The sequence below is a fragment of the Nansenia antarctica genome, assembly GCF_963989245.1.
Source record: "Nansenia antarctica genome assembly, chromosome: 3".
Lineage (NCBI taxonomy): Eukaryota > Metazoa > Chordata > Actinopteri > Argentiniformes > Microstomatidae > Nansenia > Nansenia antarctica.
In genome coordinates, this window is record NC_137688.1 from 11,086,393 (window position 1) to 11,107,645 (window position 21,253).

Genomic DNA, 21,253 nt, shown 5'->3' on the forward strand with positions numbered 1-21,253 from the left:
AGAGCATCTAGAGAACGGCGGTGGGAGGGGCTTGGATGGAGGCTCCACCCCCTCACACAGCTAGTGGACCTTCTCCTTGACGATGGCGGCCTCCGCGTCAGTTTCTGGTGAGGCGAGGGACGGGGCTACGGGAGTGGGCGGAGTGGGTGGTTTCATCTCTTTAGTGGAGGGGCTTTTCTCTAAGGAGGGGCTCTTCTTTTGGGAGGGGCTTTTCTCTAAGGAGGGGCTCTTCTTTGGGGAGGGGCTTTTCTCTAAGGAGGGGCTCTTCTTTGGGGAGGGGCTTTTCTCTAAGGAGGGGCTCTTCTTTGGGGAGGGGCTCTTCTCTGGGGAGGGGCTCTTCTCTGGGGAGGGGCTTCTCTCTGGAGTGGCTGCGATGCTAGGCTTGGCGTCATCAGGAGTGTGCTCGTTGGGAATGAGAGGAGCGGTGGTTTTCTGCAGAGAGGAAATGGCACATTAAGGAGGAGGCAAATGCACATACAACCAAAACTACTGATTGCTACTCCCCTGCGTTCTGGAACAAAGTGTAAACACAAGAGGAAATTGCATCAGTAGAAATATAAAGACACAAAATGGCATCAGTGGATAGGCTAGACAAAGGCACAACATGAAGATGGAGGAAATAGAGGAACAAAATGGCTACAGTACATAACTGTGAGTTGCAAAGTGCATTAACAGTGTATCTAAAAAATAAAGAAAAGAAGAAGCTCTTTCTTCTCAACAGTACATTGTTCTCTGTGCACAACTCTGCTTCCCCCTCCCCTCCCCCACACTCTCTCTCTCTCTGTAATTGATTACGGCTCTCTGTATACTTCCTCACTGTACTATGCTCCGGGTCTGGCAGCCCGAAACCATTTAGTGCCAGACACACAAACAGTGATGAAGTGCAGAGTGTATATAAAAAAACATGTGTGTGTGTGTGTGTGTGTGTGTGTGTGTGTGTGTGTGTGTGTGTGTGTGTGCTTACAGTGGTCTGCGGCACTGGGTTGCTGCTCTTGGTAGAAGGCTCGTCGGCGGGGGGTGTGGTGGTGGGCAAAGCGTCCTGCATGAGCCCTCTCCTGTCCAAGACACTGTACCAGCAAGACAGACAGTCAGTCATCAACAACACCCTGCTCACCACAGCACAGGTGGGGAGGGCGCAATACAGTTATTGAGGAATAATAATAATAGAGACTATGAGCGAGCAAGAAGGAGACCAAGTGAGAGAGCAAGCGAGGGAGGCAAGGAGGGAGGGAGAGAGAGAGGGAGAGAGGGAGAGAATGGTAGGTTTCACAGAGATAAGCCAGCCTTGCGACAGTACCTGGGGTATGCAGGCCCACACAGCACTTCACAGCAGTTCTTGATGAAGTTCTTGTGGCTGTAGGGGTTCTGCACTCGGTTCTTTCCCGACCATGAGCCTTTGATCTAGGTGACACACAACCACACGCGTCCCCGTCAGAGACCACCTCACGCGTGTCATGTCCTCGACAGAGATGCAAAACCGTGTCAAGCACTCTCTCTGATCTCCACCGCTCTCTGTCTGTCTGTCTGGTTCCAATCTCAACAAATAGGGTGAACTGCCTCCCCATGCTAAAATAATTTCCTTGTGCTTATACCTTATTCAAAAGCACTGTTCCGTTTTTAGATCTTGTTCCCACAGGCTTACACTTGACCTACAAAATATCTAGAGAAGGGATTGAATATTTCCTGGTTTAAGTGGTATAGGCTCTGTGGTGGGGACCGGGCTGGACAGCCTAGAGGTGGTGGCAGAACAGAGGATGGGGAAAAAACTGACGGCCATGCTGGCCAATCCCTCCCACCCGATGTACTGCGAGCTGGCGGGGATGAGGAGCAAGTTCAGCCACAGATTTGTTCTCCCCCGTCAAAGTACAAAAAGATTTGGACAGTCCTTTGTTCCACCTGCACTCCGACTCTACAACCAGGCCCTGCAGGGTGGGGGAGACCTGGAGCTGGAACTTTGGAACTTGGAACTTTTTACTTATTGAGCCTGCACTGTTTTATCTATTTATTTATTGAATGTTTTCTGTCTGCCCTAACTAAGCTGTTTGACAACAACATTTCCCCATTGGGGACAATAAAGGTTTTCATCATCTTCATCAGGTATACAGTCTAGGCTAGGTGTCCTAAGCACTATAAGCGAATCAAAATATAAAATTTGATTCGACACAATTCTAGTCCGTGTGAGATATCGTATACTGGTGATCACTACTTCACGCAAAGCATTGTCAATGGATGGAATAGCTTGCCGGCGACCTATAGATAGAGGACAGAGAAAACCCTTTTTAAAAACAGATCAGACAAGGTAATGGTTTCAGCTTAGAACTCGTTAGATCAGGTCAATGGCCATCCCAGACAGGCCAGGCGGCCTGTGCTCATCACTCAAACATTCAGAAGGCCTTAAGTGTGAGTTTCAACGCTCTGATGTTAACTTAATAAAGGACAAGGGACACACAGCAGATAGACAAAGCACTTGTGGTCCCTGGGGAGACCAGACCCGCCGCGGGTCTGAAGGTGCCCCCTCCCCCCACGTCTCCCCCGTCACGCCAGTATGTTTGGCAGCTAGCCGAGCTCCTACAGGTATTGATGTGTCTATTATTAGCCGGATCATACATTAGATAGGGCAGGGCTAGCAGCCACTCTGTGCTCCTCCAGTGACATTAGTGGATGCGTTTTGCTACCACAGCTCATTACCGGTAAAAAGGATCTGGCTGCCAGAAGGGGAGGGAAAGGAACAATCAATTAATCATCACAATAAAAAATATAACGGTACTCTGCAGATTTTAACTGCTAGTTACGGCCGCCATCTCAGATTCTTTTTCCGCCAGCACTGCTGCAGTACAATATGGGGGCGAACAAATCTTCAGATGTTCGAAACGTGAATTGTATTCTAAAATGTACACGTGCGAGCGCGCGCACACACACACACACACACACACACACACACACACACACACACACACACACACACACACACAGCGATACCAAGATCAGCTGAGACTTGGGGGCAGGAGAAGGGGAGAGCTGGGTAATGGCTCATGACAAACTTGTCAAACGCCTCACGATTCAATAGGCTTCAGCCCCTTCGCAATCTGAACCTGGGCTGTGCCGTTGCCAAGGTGACAGCTGACTTGAGTCGTAGAACTTTGGAGTGTTTACCCCCAGGCCCCCGGGGTGCGTGTTTATCTTTCCAGCCACGCGAAAAAGCACCAGAACATTCTCTCTACCTGTGGTATGAGGACCGCTTCGGAGCTGTCGTAGGTCAGTCCAGTAACTATTGCCAACCGTTTATATATATATATAGGGTCAGATTATTATTCTTATCTCCCTAATGGTTAAGGTTAACGATTGTGGGTAGGGCTAATCAGCTCCGGCATCTGTTGTCAAGGAGCAACTTTGACTGTACTTTGAGCCCCTGGGGTAGTGAAGGTAATGAAGGGGTAAGATACTCACGTCCTCGTTGGTGGTCTGGTTGAGAGAGATCAGGTAGGTGTGGAAACCTGTTAGTCCCACGACCGACCACAAGGTGAAGAAACAGACCAGCACCTCCAGCACAGTGGGGACGAGTTAAGGAGACGATAACAACTTACGATTCTTACGACCCAGCGTTCAGCGAGTCCACTGCCAACCAAGACCGCTCAACACAGATTCTATCACTTTCAACACTACTAGTTTGTGTGTTCATAATGCTGTGAATTACCTCGGTGTTAAATGCCCCATGTGACCATTCAGGTTCTCTCATTCGTCGCGAGAAACATAAAATGTGACATTACGATTTGGTACGCTTTTTATGATCCGATTCAAGAGATTCAAAGGGCATTTCCAAAGTCTCTCGATCTCTTTAAAAAGCAATTATGGTTTGAGCGTGCTGTGTGTGTGTGTGTGTGTGTGTGTGTGCTGTGTGTGTGTGTGTGTGTGGGCTGTAGAGGTCTGAAGAAGTGAAAGGATATGTCCCGGGCGTGTCCTTCAGAGTGTTCACAAACCCAGAGTCCACTGAGCCTGTGGAGAGAACAATACATTTAGGTAAGGCACACACACACACACACACACACACACACACAGAAGCACAAGGATCTAACAAGCTCCTAAGATCAATATGGATTCTGCCCATGACTGTACTTATATATTCACCTCACTCACACAGCATCATTAAAAATAAATGATTCGGTCAAATTAGGGATGACATTCAAAGTACGCTGGGGCCTGAATTAAGATCACAAGCCCCAGAGCTAATTATCCTGACTGGAAATGCATTGACGGCTCCTTTGCTCAGACACCCCCTGTGTTCGCGGGCCTCCCATTGTGTGAATGGGGACCAGATTTTTTTATTAGATTAGATAAGTACCAGACAACGAAATGCAGTTTAGCATCTAACCAGAAAGTGTAAATAGTGATATAAAAACAATATAAACAACACGATATACAAACATGACAATTTTAGTGATAGGTACAGTATGGTATGTACGGTAGTTTAGAGGTATATACAGTTACAGGGTATATACAGGAATCTTGAGGTTAATTTCAACGCCTTTCTAAGTAAATAATAATTTCAACGCCTTTCTAAGTAAACAATAATTTTCCAGACCTCACCGCCACTTGGAGCTGTAACCGTTTACATCAGTGACACCTTTAACTTAACAGTTTTAGTTTGCAATAGACTAGACCACTATCATACAACACGATTTCCGGTTCATCTTTGTTTTTTAATAAAACTAATAAATTCACGAACTTTTACTAATAGTTTTTAGGACTCAAACTCTTTGGACAGAGTCTAATTCAGAAAAATATCTACAAAATTCAAGACCTCATAAAATCGTGATAAGACTTTTTAATACTTATTAAGGGTCTTGATTTTCCCAAAATTGATTTATCAACTTTTAATACTTTTCAAGACACCGCGGATACCCTGAGTTATGAGCTATACAGTTAAGGTAGCTTATGTACAGTATGTAATGTACAGATGTATGAAAGAGGCTATATCAAGTGGTATGTGCCATGTGCAATAATACAGTATGTGCATAGGTAGTATTGTAAACAGCAAGCAGTGCAAAGGGTAAAGAGCGATCACATCACTGCAGTAGTGCAAAGGCAAACAATGTAAAGGCGGAGAGCGGGTATGTCGGACATCTACTGTTGCTTGTCATTGTGAGGTCTGCACGCTGGGTTAACAGTGATGCATCGGTGTTCGATTGTTCCGTTATCGTGGTGTTATGCCTGAGTGACGACGCCTGTGATGTATCGCTCTGTTCTGTCAGTTGGTGTGGAAGTAAACGAACGTTGAAGTTGATGCTAGGATTGTGTTGTGTGTTTATCATTACAAACACAATAAGTAATGTCACGCTTCAGGGAAGCCTGGGCTGAACTAGCTTTTGGTTCCGTCGGACAGCTTATTTTGCCCGCATCGCTCACTGTCCATCCAGTTGAGTCACATTCCCCCAGTCCTGTCTACACTCTCTCTTTTGTATCTACCAATCTACTCTGTAACGAAATAACCTGAAATAACCTGAAGGTAGCTTTCTTTTCTGTATTGTGCAGTACAGTACTGTGTACACGCACACGCACACACCCACAGCCACACCCACAGCCACATCCCCCGCTCCACGCTCCACCAGGATACTCACGTAGCACCACGTGGACAATGTCGAAGGTGAAGATGTAGATGGTGAGCAGGGACAGGGACAAGGTGAACAGGTAAAAGTAGCGGTAGTTCCTCTTGCCCACACAGTTGCCCACCCAGGGACAGTGATGGTCAAAGCGATCTATGGAGGAGAGGAGGAGGAGGAGGAGGAGGGAGCTGTTAACTGATGACATCTGGAACCGTTCTGTCGCCTTTAGCTGTGGCACGAAAAACATCTGACAAACACAAGCAGACTTTGTACTCTTCAAGCGAGTCCTTACACAGTACAACATTCTTTTGACCGAGCGTAGATTACCATTTCCTGCTATGACTGACGGATGGATGATTCGCTTACTTACTTGTGTGTTGTAAGTCGCTTTTGATAAAGGCGTCTGCTAAATGCCAAGAATGGAAATGGAAATGACCAGAGATTAAACTGTATCAGAATGCATCAGATTGCAGCTTAAATTAAATAAAGCCATTGCCCTCTGTTGGATCATTCTCTCAAAGGCAAGAGCAGGTTTTTGCAGGTAATGGGAGCTGATTCCCTATTCCCAGGTATTAATATACTGTCTCCTCATGCCACTTGGAGCAGAGCCAGACTGGACCGGAGGGTCCAGGGTCAGATGGCTTACAGAGGGAAACAATTTGCTTTACACTTCTCCTTGTAGCAGTCGACACCATACACCCAGGACAGGATGGAGTTTCACAACATCACTCAGGTGGAGCACTTCTATATTTGCGCATAATGTGTTTGTCTAATGTGTCTAATATATCTAGCGTGTATCTAATGTAGCCTAAAAAGACCCGAGGAGCAAGTTTAGACCATTAACGGACCATTACATTGTACAATTACTACATTTCCTTACTACTCTGGAGCAATATAACTAGAGATGAATGCAAAGCTATTTATACAGTACCTTTGTTTGCAAAGGAAGACCTGTCCATACAAGTCCCATTCTGTGAACTAGAGGCGTGTACCTTTCATAGCAAACTGTACATTTTGACTTAATCCAAGGTGCTAAAAGGTTTACATACTATGGCATAGTCTACAATGAACATTGGTTAGGGTAGGGTCTATAGTACTGAAGTGAATGCTAGTGGCGTAGCCCTAGCTAGTCTCCCTTTAAGGAGGCAGGCTGAGGGAGGCTGAGGGAGGCTGAGGCAGGCTGAGGCAGGCTGCTGTGTCATGCTGGGTGTGTGTGACGCAGACAGACTGCAGCAGGTGCTCTGGCCCCACACACAGACAGCCCAGTGTTCACCATGACTGGGCAGATACAGACACACTGAGCCTCCACTGTCTCCTCTAATCTTACTCCATACCTCCGAGACTGTGTGTGTGTGTGTGTGTGTGTGTGTGTGTGTGTGCGTGTGTGTGCGTGTGTGTGTCTTACATGGTCATACACCATAACGAAGGACTACACTCATTTCAAAAGCCATGCCTCAATCATCAGCAGCCAATTTACTGTTATTCTGATGAATTAAATGACATGGTCATGCACACGTGCGCATACACGTACACGCACACACACATATTCCAAATAGTCTTCTGTATGTGGAAAAAGTACACAGGAAGAAATATGACTGTATACCAAACTCATTCGAAATTCTCCCAGCAACTTGAAAACCACTCTCTCAACCACTGTCTACTCAGCTACTGACTATTTTATTTACATTTCAATAGAACTTTATACACAGTGAGACAAATTGATGGTCGGTCAAAAGGTGGAGGCTCGACCAAAGAAATAAAAACAAGCGTCAGCAGAATGTGTCCTTCACACTCCCCACTCCGACAGAAAGCTTTTGTAGATAATGTTCAGTCAGTCTCCATTTGTGAGTGTGAAGTGAAATGTAGCCATTGCAATATGTCACACTCACATTTGAGATACTTTTCCATGGCTTCTCATGAGAACCTTAACCTATTGACATTATGCTGAGGGAGTGGGAGTGGGGGAGAAGAGGGGTCATTCTTACCCACGCAGTTGTCACAAATGCTGCAATGCGATGCGCGTGGCGGCCGGAAGATCTTGCAGGTGTAGCAGTACTTGAGCTTCACAATCTGGCTGTTGATTTGGACGTTCCTGATCCGCGGAGGTGGACGCTGTCCGGCTGGGACGTTCCCGTTGGCCGCCTCTGTGGAAAACGTGAGGAGATGTGGAAACGTGAACAACGGCGCGCCCGTCGCAGACAGAAGCCTTATTACCATCTACTCATTCACATTCAGCACAGGGATTGTTTCATCAGCACAGATAACATCCGCCCCATAATCTAAATTGCCTCTTAATTGAGGTTAAATGGCACTGACTGTGGCTTTATAGAAACATGTCTTAATGATTCCTGGTGACCAAGGTTCATCTTCATCTGCGTTCTGATTCAAAAAGACCTAGAGGCATGTAATCCACAGTTAATAGATGTTCATGTCAATCACAGTTTTAGTTATTCCTTGCCCTAAACTAAACCACTACTGGATTCATTCAATCTGGGACTGTGAAACCCAATATGACCAAATAGCTAGCATAGCAGACGCTCAACTGGGCTATCTGTGCAGGTTCTGAGGTTGTGAGATTGAGGCCACCATGGAGAGAAATGACGATGAAGGGCTTCAGAACCACACATCAACTAGAGCGGCTGAACCTTGACAGTGTCAGTAAATGACACCCTCTCCTCAACCCAAGGTCCCTACACACACTGTCAAGTTATTTACGATGATCTGTTATTATAGCTGGGCGGTTATTATTATTTATTCGCAAGCACCCAGCACCGTGTGTCAGCACCTGTTTAGTCACTGTCTTGTTCTGAAATGAATAGGTTTTACATGAGGAGGTCTAATGACATTGGAATAACATTACTAAACAATTATACAGTGCATATACAGTATATATTGTTTGGGGCGCATGGTGGTGTAACGCACTAAGCGTCGACCATGTAACCGCAGGGTTCCCGGTTCTGGCCGCAGACATATCCTGCATGTCATCCTTTCTCTCTCTCTCTCACCCATCCTTCCTGTCAAATCTCTACTGTCTCCATGACAATAAAAAGAAAAATATGAGTGGGACCACTCAGAAAATAATTACAATAAAAAATCCTTGTTTGAAGACTGTATATGACAGACAGAAAGGCAAGGAAAGCAGAATTGATGCTGACGAAAAATGTAACAAATCAATACAGAGTCTAGGAAACAATGTGGTGGTCAAAATGGCTTCATCATGTGGCGCCGAATACAAGAAACATTCTTTTATTTATTTTTTAAAGCCTTGAAATCCAGAAGCAAACAACTTTGGGAATAAAACCCTAGTAGCATTGTGAATTAATTAGCCATCACTCTAGTGGGGCAACGAGGCCACTACCTGGGGGAGTAGGTCTCTGTCAGCTAAAGGGCCATTATGTATTCCTAGAAGACGTGTCTCAAGCCATTAGTATTCCTCCAGGAGCTACGCCTCTAACGGCTTGAAGAGACAGAGCACCACCGCTGCTGTGATGGCCTCACAGCCTCACCAACACACCAGCCTCACAGCCTCACCAACACACCAGCCTCACAGCCTCACCAACACACCAGCCTCACAGCCTCACCAACACACCAGCCTCACAGCCTCACAGCCTCACCAACACACCAGCCTCACAGCCTCACCAACACACCAGCCTCACAGCCTCACCAACACACCAGCCTCACAGCCTCACCAACACACCAGCCTCACAGCCTCACCAACACACCAGCCTCACAGCCTCACAGCCTCACCAACACACCAGCCTCACAGCCTCACAGCCTCACCAACACACCAGCCTCACAGCCTCACAGCCTCACCAACACACCAGCCTCACAGCCTCACAGCCTCACCAACACACCAGCCTCACAGCCTCACAGCCTCACCAACACACCAGCCTCACAGCCTCACCAGCCTCACAGCCTCACCAACACACCAGCCTCACAGCCTCACAGCCTCACCAACACACCAGCCTCACAGCCTCACAGCCTCACCAACACACCAGCTCCAGCCTCACCAACACACCAGCCTCACAGCCTCACAGCCTCACCAACACACCAGCCTCACAGCCTCACAGCCTCACCAACACACCAGCCTCACAGCCTCACAGCCTCACCAACACACCAGCCTCACAGCCTCACCAACACACCAGCCTCACAGCCTCACAGCCTCACAGCCTCACCAACACACCAGCCTCACAGCCTCACAGCCTCACCAACACACCAGCTCCAGCCCGGTGGGGCTCTTGTTCTCATGCCAGGTCTGTATGTTCCAATGTCTACACCAGCATACTGTGGCTGCGTTCGAAAAATTCGCTCTGAGAGCGCCGGAGCGCACACTGGGTTCAACGTCATAAAGGGACCAAGTCATTTGATTGGACAAGAGGCATGAGTGCTGATCAGACTCCAGAGCGAATTTTACGAAAACAGCCATTACCACCTAGAATGCACTACCAACATGATTGTTTCCTTCTAAGTGGTATGCTAGTGAGGCTATTGGAACATAACCAGGGTCTCAGCCAAGACTCTGGGACTCCTCCTCCACACCTACCTGGCTGCCTCCCATTAACACACCCACGCTTCATCACAGCCTGCCACTGCTAAAGATAGCTTATTAAAACCAGCCTCATAAACAGCTCTGATTAAAAACACACACATATTAAGTGTGGTCCCTGAAAATCACCTGCTTACTTATACACTAGAGTGATACTATAGAGTGAGCTATTTCAGAGATGTACAGTGGCTATAGAAAGTCATCACACCCCTTCACATTTTGTTGTGTTATAGACTCAATTTAAAATTAATTAAATAGAAAAAGTTGGCATCAATCCACACACAATACCCCATAATGACAAAGTGAAAACAAGCTTTAAGAAATTTTCTGCAAATGTATAAAAAAATTAAACATAGAAATACCTCATGTGCATAAGTCTTCATACCCTTTGCTATGACACTCTTAAAATTAGCTAAAAAGCAAACATTTCATCAACAAATCACTCAATAAGTTGAATTGAGTCCATCTTGAGTCCATTTTGGAATCAATATCTTTGTTTTTATAGGGTCTCTGATTTGCATAGGAATCAATTACTCAATGTGGGAAAAAGTGAAGGGGTGTGATGACTTACTATAGCCACTGTATATTGTAGGAAGAATGCACATCACCACATGGGTACAAAGTAGGTCATTCGGACAGGAACCCTGCAGACCCCAACATCCGCCTGTGGCATCGCAGCCTCCTTAAACTTATCAAGGTCACTGTGTTTCATCACGTTTCATCATTCACACAAGCTGAATTCTTGCCATTCTAATAATAACGGTCATCAAATGCTGGCTAGCCACTAGCTAGCATGTATTTGTGTACACAATGCTATACAAGGCTATACATTATTTTCATGCTGAGTCTGGGTGTAGGGTCTGAGTCTGAGCCTGAGCAGTGACAAAGGGATGTTCTGGCCAGGCACTCTGTTCTCCCAGAGGGCCACCGGCAGCGGCGTTCATTAACGGCCCTCCTCCGTCATCTGGAGAGCACCTCTGACCATCCCCACCCACTCGCCTGGTCCAAGCCCGGGGGGGCGTCTGAAGGGCACGGTGAATCTTCACCACAGACAGGCCATGGGACTGCACACTAAACACAGACAGGCCATGGGACCGCACACTAAACAGGGGCGGGAGGGAGGAAGGCGCTGTACGCTGAACAGCCACAGAGAGAGAGTGAAGGAGGGGGTGGGAGGGACAGAGAGAGGGACAGAGGTAGGGTTGGGCTGTGGCAGAGCTACTGCAGACAGACTTTTCCCCCCAGCAATGGGAGGAGCGGCTGGACAACTCTCCAGGGAGTGGTCATCAAAATGAAACCCATTACTGTGCCCAAGTGCAGCAAAGCCTCAGTGCCTGTTCTGGACAGGTTTGAAGAGAGAGGACCCTAAGGCAAGAAGATGAAAATGAGCTTTTTTTTTTTACTTGCAACCTTAGAAGCTGGTTGGTTGTGCCTGCCTTCATCATTAATGCATTATGGTCTGTTGTTGTCTAGGTACCGAGAAAGTCAGGATGCTTTTCTGGAGGGCCAATCTGATGAAATCTGGGACAGTAGTTCTAGTAGCTGGGAACAATATCGGCGGGCGGGCGGGCGGGGGTGGGCGGGGGGTCGGGTGTGGAGGTTTGAGGATGAGCTCAGAGCTCACAGTTGAGCAACCCCAAATTTTCCCCAACATAAAACATAACAAACATGAATAAACCAGCAGGCCTGGGCCGTCTCCACACTGCTTCACACACTCAATCTGCTGCAGTATTCATGTCTCCCAAAAAAAACTTTTCACCTCACGTGGTCCTAATCTGGAGCGGGCGGCCCTCAGGCCTAGCCTCGGCCGACCAAAGACATTTCCTGAGAGGGGGGTGAGTCACGCCGTATGATGTGAGGTAGTTATAGTAGGGTTAACAGTCTCTGGCCTGAAGATGACGGAGGTATGGTATGGAGTACGTTGTGTGAAGGCGAGACAGGTAAGGTCACATCCACTCACCTATCTCCATCTCGATGAAGGTGGCCTCCTCTGGGAGAGCGCGAGGCAGGACCCCCGGGTCACTGAAGCTGGTCCTCAGGAGCATGGCCATGACGAAGAGGAAGAGCACGGCAGCAAAGACCGGGATGGCAGGGGAGAGGTGGAGAGCCAGGTAAGGGCATCTGGAAGGGGGGGGGCGAGCGGCGAGGGGGGTGAAGACAACACATCATACAGTTAACAGTGTGCACATGCAAACATTGCATCCAGGCAGAGTTTATGGCTATGTATGATTGACCGAAGCGTATTAGTTTATAGCAACGACAGACTTATTTTCATCGCGCTACAGACATCAGAGACATTGGGAATATTCTATTCAGTCATGCTGTGAGTGGAAAATCACAATTTATTGCCCTGAATTTCACCCCCACCAAAACTAATGCTCCATATCTAATATCTAATAAATATGTTTACATATGGCAAATTTATTTTGCCCTTTCATGAGACTACCCAAAATAAAAGGCTGAGGAGATAACAGGAGATAACAACACCCAACCGAAATGGGAAGAAGCCTCTGACTAATTCACAAGAGAGGCTATTAGCGTTGTATAATTGTCAACAAAAGGGCTGCATGAACAGTCTTGCGGTGGTGGGGGAGGGGGGGATGCTGTGAACAAGCCTTTTACACATCCTAGAGTGGGAAGCACTAGAGGAAGGTCGCTGCGCAAGGTTCTGTGAGGCTGTCTGGTCTAGTCTGGTCTGCCCTTCCCTGCTTCCCCCTGGGCCATGCTGCAGCCATGCCCCAGAGGAAACACCCGCCAGAGACAATGTTTACTCTGCGGAGGTGGCAGAGAGCTTTCAGCCCCCGGAGAGAGAAGGGGAGAGGGGGAGAGGGGGGGGGGTACATTAACATAAGTCCAATCGCCATGCCAAAACTGCGAAGTGTGCTGCCGGTCGGTCCGGTCTGCTTTCTGAAAAGCTTCCTCTTCCCGTCAAAGCGGGCGGACGCAGGCAGCAAAGTGCTGCGGCAGATTGGCGGTGAGCGCTGAGCAGAGCACCATGGGCCTCTGCATCCTGCTATTAATAGAAGAGCAGGGAGCTGCACTGCTCCCCTGACTTCCCATGTGGAAGGATCACACATTCATAATGCAGGGGTAATGTATTACTACTAGGATGGGATACTACAGTACAATATCCTGTACTGTGCACCACGGCCTGGCCGACTGAATATTGCATGTCATACATGACCTATACTGGTGACTCATGAGTGGAATTCAGTGTTAGTGAGCAAACCTGACGATATGTGTTTTGGGTTTTTCTAAATAACAAGAAATCTAAATGGCTACATGCTTCACTGTACAAAACCTAACCCCAACACAAGCTTCAGATAACATGCTTCACTGTACACTACATGTTACATACATGTAGGCTGTAGGTTCCCTCTTTCTTGGGTGATATTTATTTCAAATGGTAAATGGAACACACCCTTCTTTTGTGTTATAGACTCAATTTAGAATGTATTAAATACAAAGTGTACCCTCCGATTCCTGGGGGTGCACATACAGGATGACCTGTCCTGGAAGAACAACACAGCAGCCACCATCAAGAAGGCACAACAGCGGCTCTACTTCCTGAGAGTCCTCAGGAAGGAACACAACAAGCAGGAGATACTGGTGGCCTTCTACCGCTGCGCAGTGGAGAGCATCCTCACCTACTGCATCTGCAACTGGTTCTCCAGCTGCACAACCGCAGAGAGAAATGCGCTACAGAGAGTCGTGAGAACAGCCCAGAAGATCAACGGCGCCCCCCTCCCCTCTCTGGAAGAGCTGTACAACACACGCTGCCTCAGGAAGGCCTCCAAGATCTCCAGAGACCCATCCCACCCTGGGTACGAACACTTTGCCCGGCTGCCCTCGAAAAGGCGGTACAGGACCATGGCCGCAAGGACAAACAGACTGAAGCTCAGCTTCTACCCCAGGGCCATCCAGGCCCTGAACACAGCAAAGACCTAGGTTCTGGGCCCTGGACAGTCTGGACGGATTGATGGCAGCTGCTGGATTGAAAAAATCAGGTGTAGTGCTGAGGCACAAATGTGTACATTTCAAGCCTGCAAACTGCGACACTTTAAATGAATGTGCAATAACACTATGTGCAATATGACAATCCTAGTCGTTTTATCTGTACAGTATAGTAGTGGATAGTGTACATAGCCTTTATTTATGTAAACCAGCTCCTTTCCCTTCTTGTTTTTTTTGTTTTTTTTCTTTCCTAGCACCAGGGGAGCCACCCCTCCCAAATTTCGTTGTTTGGTACCTGTACTATAGCAATGACAATAAAGACCATTCATTCATTCATTCATTTGAAAACACGTTTTTAGCACGTTTTTATTTCTGCACATTAAAAAAATAATTAAACACAGAAATACCTCATGTGTATAAGTCTTCGCACCCTTTGCTATGACATTCTTAAAATTAGCTAAAAAGCAAAAAGGTCATCAACAAATCACTCAATAAGTTGATGAGTCCATCTTAGGAAGGATAATAGTTAATGTAATTTTGGAATCAATATCTTTGTTTTTATAGGGTCTCTGATTTGCATAGGAATCCATTACACACTGTGTGGATCAGGTTATTGATTCCACAGATATTGATTCCACAATTACATAAACTATTATCCTTGCATTAAGATGGACTCAATTCAACTACTTTGTTGATGCCATTTTTGCTTTTTAGATCATTTTAAGAGTGTCATAGCAAAGGGTATGAAGACTTGTACACATGAGGTATTTGTATGTTTACATTTTTATCAATTTGCACTGCAGACATTTCTAAAAACTTGTTTTCAGTTTGTCATTATGGGGTATTGTGTGTGGATTGACGCCAATTTTAATTTATTTAACCAATTTTAAATTGAGTCTATAACACAACAAAATGTGGAAAACGTGAAGGGGTGTGTTGACTTTCTATAGCCACTGTATAGCGCCTTATTTAAAAGCGCTTTACAATGGCCTCTCATTCACCCATTCACACACACACCAATAGCAATTTGGGGTTCAGTGTCTTGCCCAAGGACACTTCCGACACATAGCCAGCCGGGAATCGAACCGCAGAACCGCCAACCTTTGCGATCATTAGACACCGGCTCTACCTCCTGATCCACAGCCGCCGCCCCCCCCCTTATACACTGAGACCAGGAAGGGTTGGGACAGATAGATTAGGTAGATGAATGAGTGGGAGGCAACGCCTAAGTATGAGCCAACAATTGCAGATGCCGATCAAGGTGCACCTGTTTTGTAACACTACGCAGATCAGACAAGTAAATCAGCATACCTGTGCACTGGCGACACAATAGCACACTTCTCGCAGGACAGGTCTGATTAGTTTACTACTAAAGCGCACACTGGTTCTCACACTAATGGGGGGAAAAAGGAGTAGAGACCCAATCGATAAAAACGTCCCCTGGTTCAAACCCGAGACGAATGCCCAGAGCTTGATCCATTAGTTACTGCAGAGAAAGAAAGCAGAGGACAGACAGTCAATCCAGAGGGAGAGTCCAGGAAGAGGCCTGACCCAACTCTGTCCATGACGTGTAATCCCAACACTGATGACTGGTAAGCATTCTTGGCACACTCTTGTCATCGCTTCCTATCACAGAACCATACTTCCTGGACACTCACCACCAGGACGCTAACCATTAGCTATCTTGTCAGTCTCCCGATGCACGGTGGTAGGTAGGTACTCTTGCCTTGTGTTCATCCATCAGAGGAAAAATGCCATAAACACGTCTACAATTCAAGCATGGTCTCCATTTTTATCATTTTGCTCACTCAGTTTTCATCAACAACATAATCAATCACATTGACTTGACACTCGTTGGCAGGACCTGAGTCGAGTTCAGTATCATTTGGCTCGGAGAACACGGTGTGCCTCGATCATAGAAGTACATTTCCTAATATATTATTCAGTCTTTATTCCTCCCTCTGCCTTTGACTTGTAAGACAAAGGATCCCCAAAGGAGTACGTTTTGTAGGCCTACAGCTAGTATGTAGTAGCTAGCACGCTTAAAATGATGATATAAAGCTTATCAATTGTGCCCACCATGCTAAACAGCTTAGCTTACAGGTTTCTAAATTCAGAATCTTGTTATTCAGTTTTGAACACGCACTGCCTGTCTCCTCTCCTTAAAACACAAGGCTAAACCCAGCCAGTTATTTGAATACATCGAGAGCAGAGATAAACTAACCCCTATCTTTTCTATGCAGGAGAATTTGCATTAGCAACCTCTAATCTCCAATTTGATCCATGGTGACTTCACACACACACACAAAGCCTACTGTGAAGGGAGAGGAATCCCAGGTGTCGCAGAGTTAAACTCACCAGATGCCTTCTTTGACTTCTGCCTTAGCTGGAGCATTTTGTACCCAGCCTTAATGAATAGTTAACACCGACGTTAGTCGTTAGAAAGCTGTATGAATCCCAATCACACTGAATTATGCACTTTCTGTGCAGGCAGATCTGCAGAGGCCTGTGTGTGTTATTTCCCCCTCTCTCATAAGGACATCTGCCTTCTCTCTCTCTCTCTCTCTCTCTCTCTCTCTCTCTCTCTCTCTCTCTCTCTCTCTCTCTCTCTCTCTCTCTCTCTCTCTCTCTCTCTCTCTCTCTCTCTCTCTCTCTCTCTCTCTCTCTCTCTCTCTCTCTCTCTCTCTCTCTCTCTCTCTCTCTCTCTCTCTCTTCTCTCTCTCTCTCTCTCTCTCTCTCTCTCTCTCTCTCTCTCTCTCTCTCTCTCTCTCTCTCTCTCAGGAGAATGTTCTAGAATCGACTCTGCTGTAGGTTTTGATAAGAGGTTTGTCTCTCTGGTCCCATCGCCACAGAAATCTTAAACAACAGCTGTTGTCCTCTGACATGTTGTCCATGGTGCTCCATCTCATGCTGAGATCTCCAGCTTGGGCAGACAACACAGACACAACCATTTCTACTTTAATACTACAGTATTAATACTACAGTGTTAAAGACCCCACTCTACGGTAGAGCAAGCCAGGGCGCAGTTCAGAGAGGTTAGCTGCATTAAAGCTTAATACCTAGCTAACACTGCTACAATCTGTTCGGATATAAGCGTTACGCAACATGTTTAATGCAACTGAAGGACGTTCTGAGAGGGGAAAAAGAGGTCATTTAGAAGCCAGACGGAAATTGAAACATGTTGGACCGTAGGAATTAGAAACATGCAATCTATCTATCCGTATCTCCAACAAAATGTTGCAACACGTCAACACAATCGTTATTTTATTTCAGGCCTGTGAAATACCACACCCATGACCTCTGACAGTAAAAGGAAAGAGGAATATTGAAGGATTGCGGAAAAATCAATACACATCTACAGTAACAGCAACCCACTGCAATAACATAATGATCTGCAAATTGAGTGAAACATTAGGCCCCCAAAACGTCTCCAAAGTGCCTCGACACACCTGTGTCCAGGCTTTGAGAAGATGACATCATATTCCCCAGGGGGGGAACGGTCACATACATGTGGCATCTTATTACAGAGGGATTGGAGGAGGCGGCGAAATATACCAATTGTCCCCTCCCTCCCCCCTCCTTGTATTGAGGTACAAGATATGCACATGATCATCTTATCTGCTCCGCAAGAACGAAACTATCTTTACCAGGAAAGCTTTTAGGGAATCTTTAGGGAAGATTCCAGCTCATTCTCATCGGAGAAACAGAATGTTTTTTCAGCTGAATATAAATCAGGACATTGACTGGTGTGGTGTGGGGAGCTGAGGGCAGGGCAGGGGGAAGGGATTGAGACAGGAGGAGATAGATGAATGCCTAGGGGAGCAGGGGGGGTCTCAGAGGCCTGTTACTGGATCTCCTCTGGCCACAGTCACACTGCAAGGTCAGCGCTGCCACTGCGCCTCTCCTCCCTCTCCTCATCCTCCTCCCTCATTACACACAGACAATATTTGAGGCAGCTGACAGTGAGGGGGTGGAGTGTGCTTCACATCAACACCCTGGACACCCTCCACCCCACTGCCCTTAATCCGATAAAGTCATGCCTCCAACCACGCACGTCTGGACACACACACACACACATATATATATATATATAGCCTTTATACATAATAGCATACATACACACTCAGACATAGCCACACATCTTTCTCAGTTTCATTCACATGCACACAGCTCCCTCGCTTCACAGCTCCAGGGGTAAACACACACAAATGACACACTGCCCTTATGTGCCAGGCACATGGCTTATCTCTCACACTCTCTCACACACACACACACACACACACACACACACACACAAACAAACACACACACACACACACACACACACAGGAACAGAGCCAGAGAACACCAAAGGCTCTGTGAACAGGTGACCACGAGGTCCATGAGGACATCCATGAAGACGTGCAGTAGCAGTCAGACCTTTACAGAGCCAGAAGACTATCAAAGCCTGCTCTCTACAACAGGGGTAAGCTCCCATTCAAAGGACACTGTAATGTACCTCTAAAATCCCATTAACACAAATGGGGAAAAGAGCTACCGCACACCGAGAAGGCAGTAAGCCCCACATGTAAAGGGAACCCAATCCTTGATTCCTCTGAATCACAGCAGGAAAGGTACAAAGGCCTGGACTGCATCGTTGCACAAATTGTTTGGTTGTACTAATTTGACCCTCTGATTTGTGTATTACACTAGTTGCTCATTTCGGCAATCTTGGTCCATTTCTTTACAGGGGAACCTCCCTCTCTCTCTCTCTCTCTGCTACTGATGGCTGGTGATAAGATGTCTACCAGGCTGTTCTTGGACAGGGTCCAACGTGCTGAGCTGGGACACTAGCTCTCTGTTCTCTCATATATAGTATTCCATGGCACTAACTCCACATAAAAAGGAATGTGAAACCTTAATTCAGTTGAATTGATTTCCAAGGAACCTCACAGATGATACATATCAACTCAATGAGTTAGAGAATAGAGTTGGCTCCTAAGAGCGATGTAACCACATCCTGTACAGAAGCGCTCCCTTGGATCATTGGCCTCAAGTGTGGAGAACAGGGTGTATCGGACTTCTTGAACACTAGTACAAAGTGTGGAGCAGATTCCACACAGGATAATCAATCATGATGACTGATAATCGTCGGTTTACTGTTCAGTATGGGATAGCTAGGGCTCGTAGTCATCGCTCCTCTGCTCCCATGAAGTTCGTTATTTAGTCTGCAACATTTTTGCTAAAAGAGGAATGTCCAGCTCACGGATGACTCAACAGAGTACCACAGAACCTGCATTATACCTATTCAAGATGCTAAATTTCAACTTTTTAAAATGAGCAGTCCATAATAGCGCCGCAGTGAAATCAACATTTTCTAATTCGATTCAAGTGTTTTGTAACTGTTAGTCACAACAGTAGTCAGCTGATCTCTGACTTGACTCTTAAAAAGCAACAAAACCACTGTGCTTCTTTCCTCTGCAAATTGCCATTACTCTGTCAGGGGGCTAAATCAGATATGGCTCAAATTGCTCGGTAATGGAGAACTTAGAGTCGTCGTCGTCGTCGTCGTCCCCCCTAAGTACCGTAATGGAGAGATTAGTGATGACCAGCTCCATCTCCATGTTTACCCCACCCCCATGGGCCATAATTATGGGCAACTGTAATATGAACGCAGCTTGCTAATAACCCCCCTGGCCATTAGTCACTGTTGGGCCTCATCCAACCTCAGGCTCTTTGCGTGAGCAGTATCAGCCTCGTCTCTCTCTTTTTCTATCGCCCTCTTTGCCCTGAGCTGGACAACAGGGCCCTCTGTGAAGGCTCAGTCCCTGGGCTTGACAGTTGGTATTTATGGCCAGAGGCCTTGGGCAGCAGCAGCCAGTATACTGTACTTCTCTTCTCAGCAGATCCACTAGTTGCTGTTCACTGGACATAGAGGTAGGGGACCATTGTGCAGTAGAGACTTGACACTTCATTGTAGCTGCTAGATCACACCAATTCCCAATGTGACAGATGGAATTGGAACCTGGGTCTCCAAACATGGAAGATACAACCATTAGTCCAAGAGGACATCCTCAAGGTCCGAAGCAGAGCCTTGAGTTCTCAGACAGGCCTACCTCATCACAAGACTGTGATTCCACATCACCTCCGCCACACTATCAATGAGTAAATACAGTATTTGTTGCATTGTACTTACAATAATAATTACATTGTGATTAAAGCACTGCAAATGTAAGGTGTGACCGACATGGCCAATTACGCAAGTGGCACAAATGTCAACAGATCAGTCAGTAAATTCACTGTCCTAATGGTTCAGGTTCCATTAGATTATGCTGGTAGAGATAAGAGAACTGCTGAGACAACAAAAGGCAGGTTTGTCTCATCTTGAGCAAGGACTGTCACTGGACATTGGAGGCAATAAAATATTCAGGACTCATTTGGTCAATAACGTTTCCCTTCTCACTCAAAACACTCAGGCATTGATTTGTCAGGAGAAACCTCTCATTTAGTTATGCTTCTTATCACTTCAATACACGGGCTTGGATAACAGAGCAAAATGTACAGTAGGCAATGCTGTAGCCAAGTGAACATATTATTTGCACCTGTCATACTTAAAGGAAAAGCAACTCAGTGATCCTAGAAAACACTGCACACAAAGGAAAAGAGATGAGCCTTGATTTGTTTTGGAATGAATGTCTTGGTTAAACACGGCCGTAATGATTGTTTTTGACAGCTTATTTTATTACCAAGTAACAATAAAGCCACATGTCTACTTACTCGAATGCAAAGAACAGAGAGCAGGTGCCGACGATGAGGAACATGGTCAGGTAGAACACGCCTTTCTGACGGGCCATCATAACCCGGCCGTCGCAGCAGAAAGTGTTCTTGCCCGGGAGCTTTTCCCATTTTCGGACCTTCCGAGTTATCATTACAGCCGACATACTGACACTTTTCGAACAGCCCAGTATGGTAGAAAGATGTCTATAGGCCAGTGTTGGTCAATTATATTTCCTTCCGTTTCAAAACGAACATGGGATGGTGAAGTCCATTTTTAAGTGGCATTGGGCAGAATCACAATAACAATTGATGCTCTTATTTTTACTAGCTGATGCGGGCGTATCAAAATAATTCCGAATTTTTACCGACAAGCTTATCGGGAACAATAAGAAGAAGC

The 21,253-nt window shown here is 46.4% G+C and overlaps 1 protein-coding gene across 1 annotated transcript; it reads right to left on the reverse strand.

Annotated features, from left to right (window-relative positions):
• Positions 1-60: 60 nt before the first annotated feature.
• zdhhc9 (zDHHC palmitoyltransferase 9) lies at positions 61-20,933 on the reverse strand (the record flags this gene model as incomplete). The annotated part of the gene is made up of 8 exons (XM_080526904.1): positions 61-432; positions 965-1,106; positions 1,298-1,401; positions 3,448-3,494; positions 5,616-5,753; positions 7,586-7,744; positions 12,107-12,267; positions 20,857-20,933. The coding sequence occupies 8 exons, from the start codon at positions 20,931-20,933 to the stop codon at positions 61-63; spliced, it is 1,200 nt and encodes a 399-aa protein (XP_080383030.1).
• Positions 20,934-21,253: the final 320 nt, after the last annotated feature.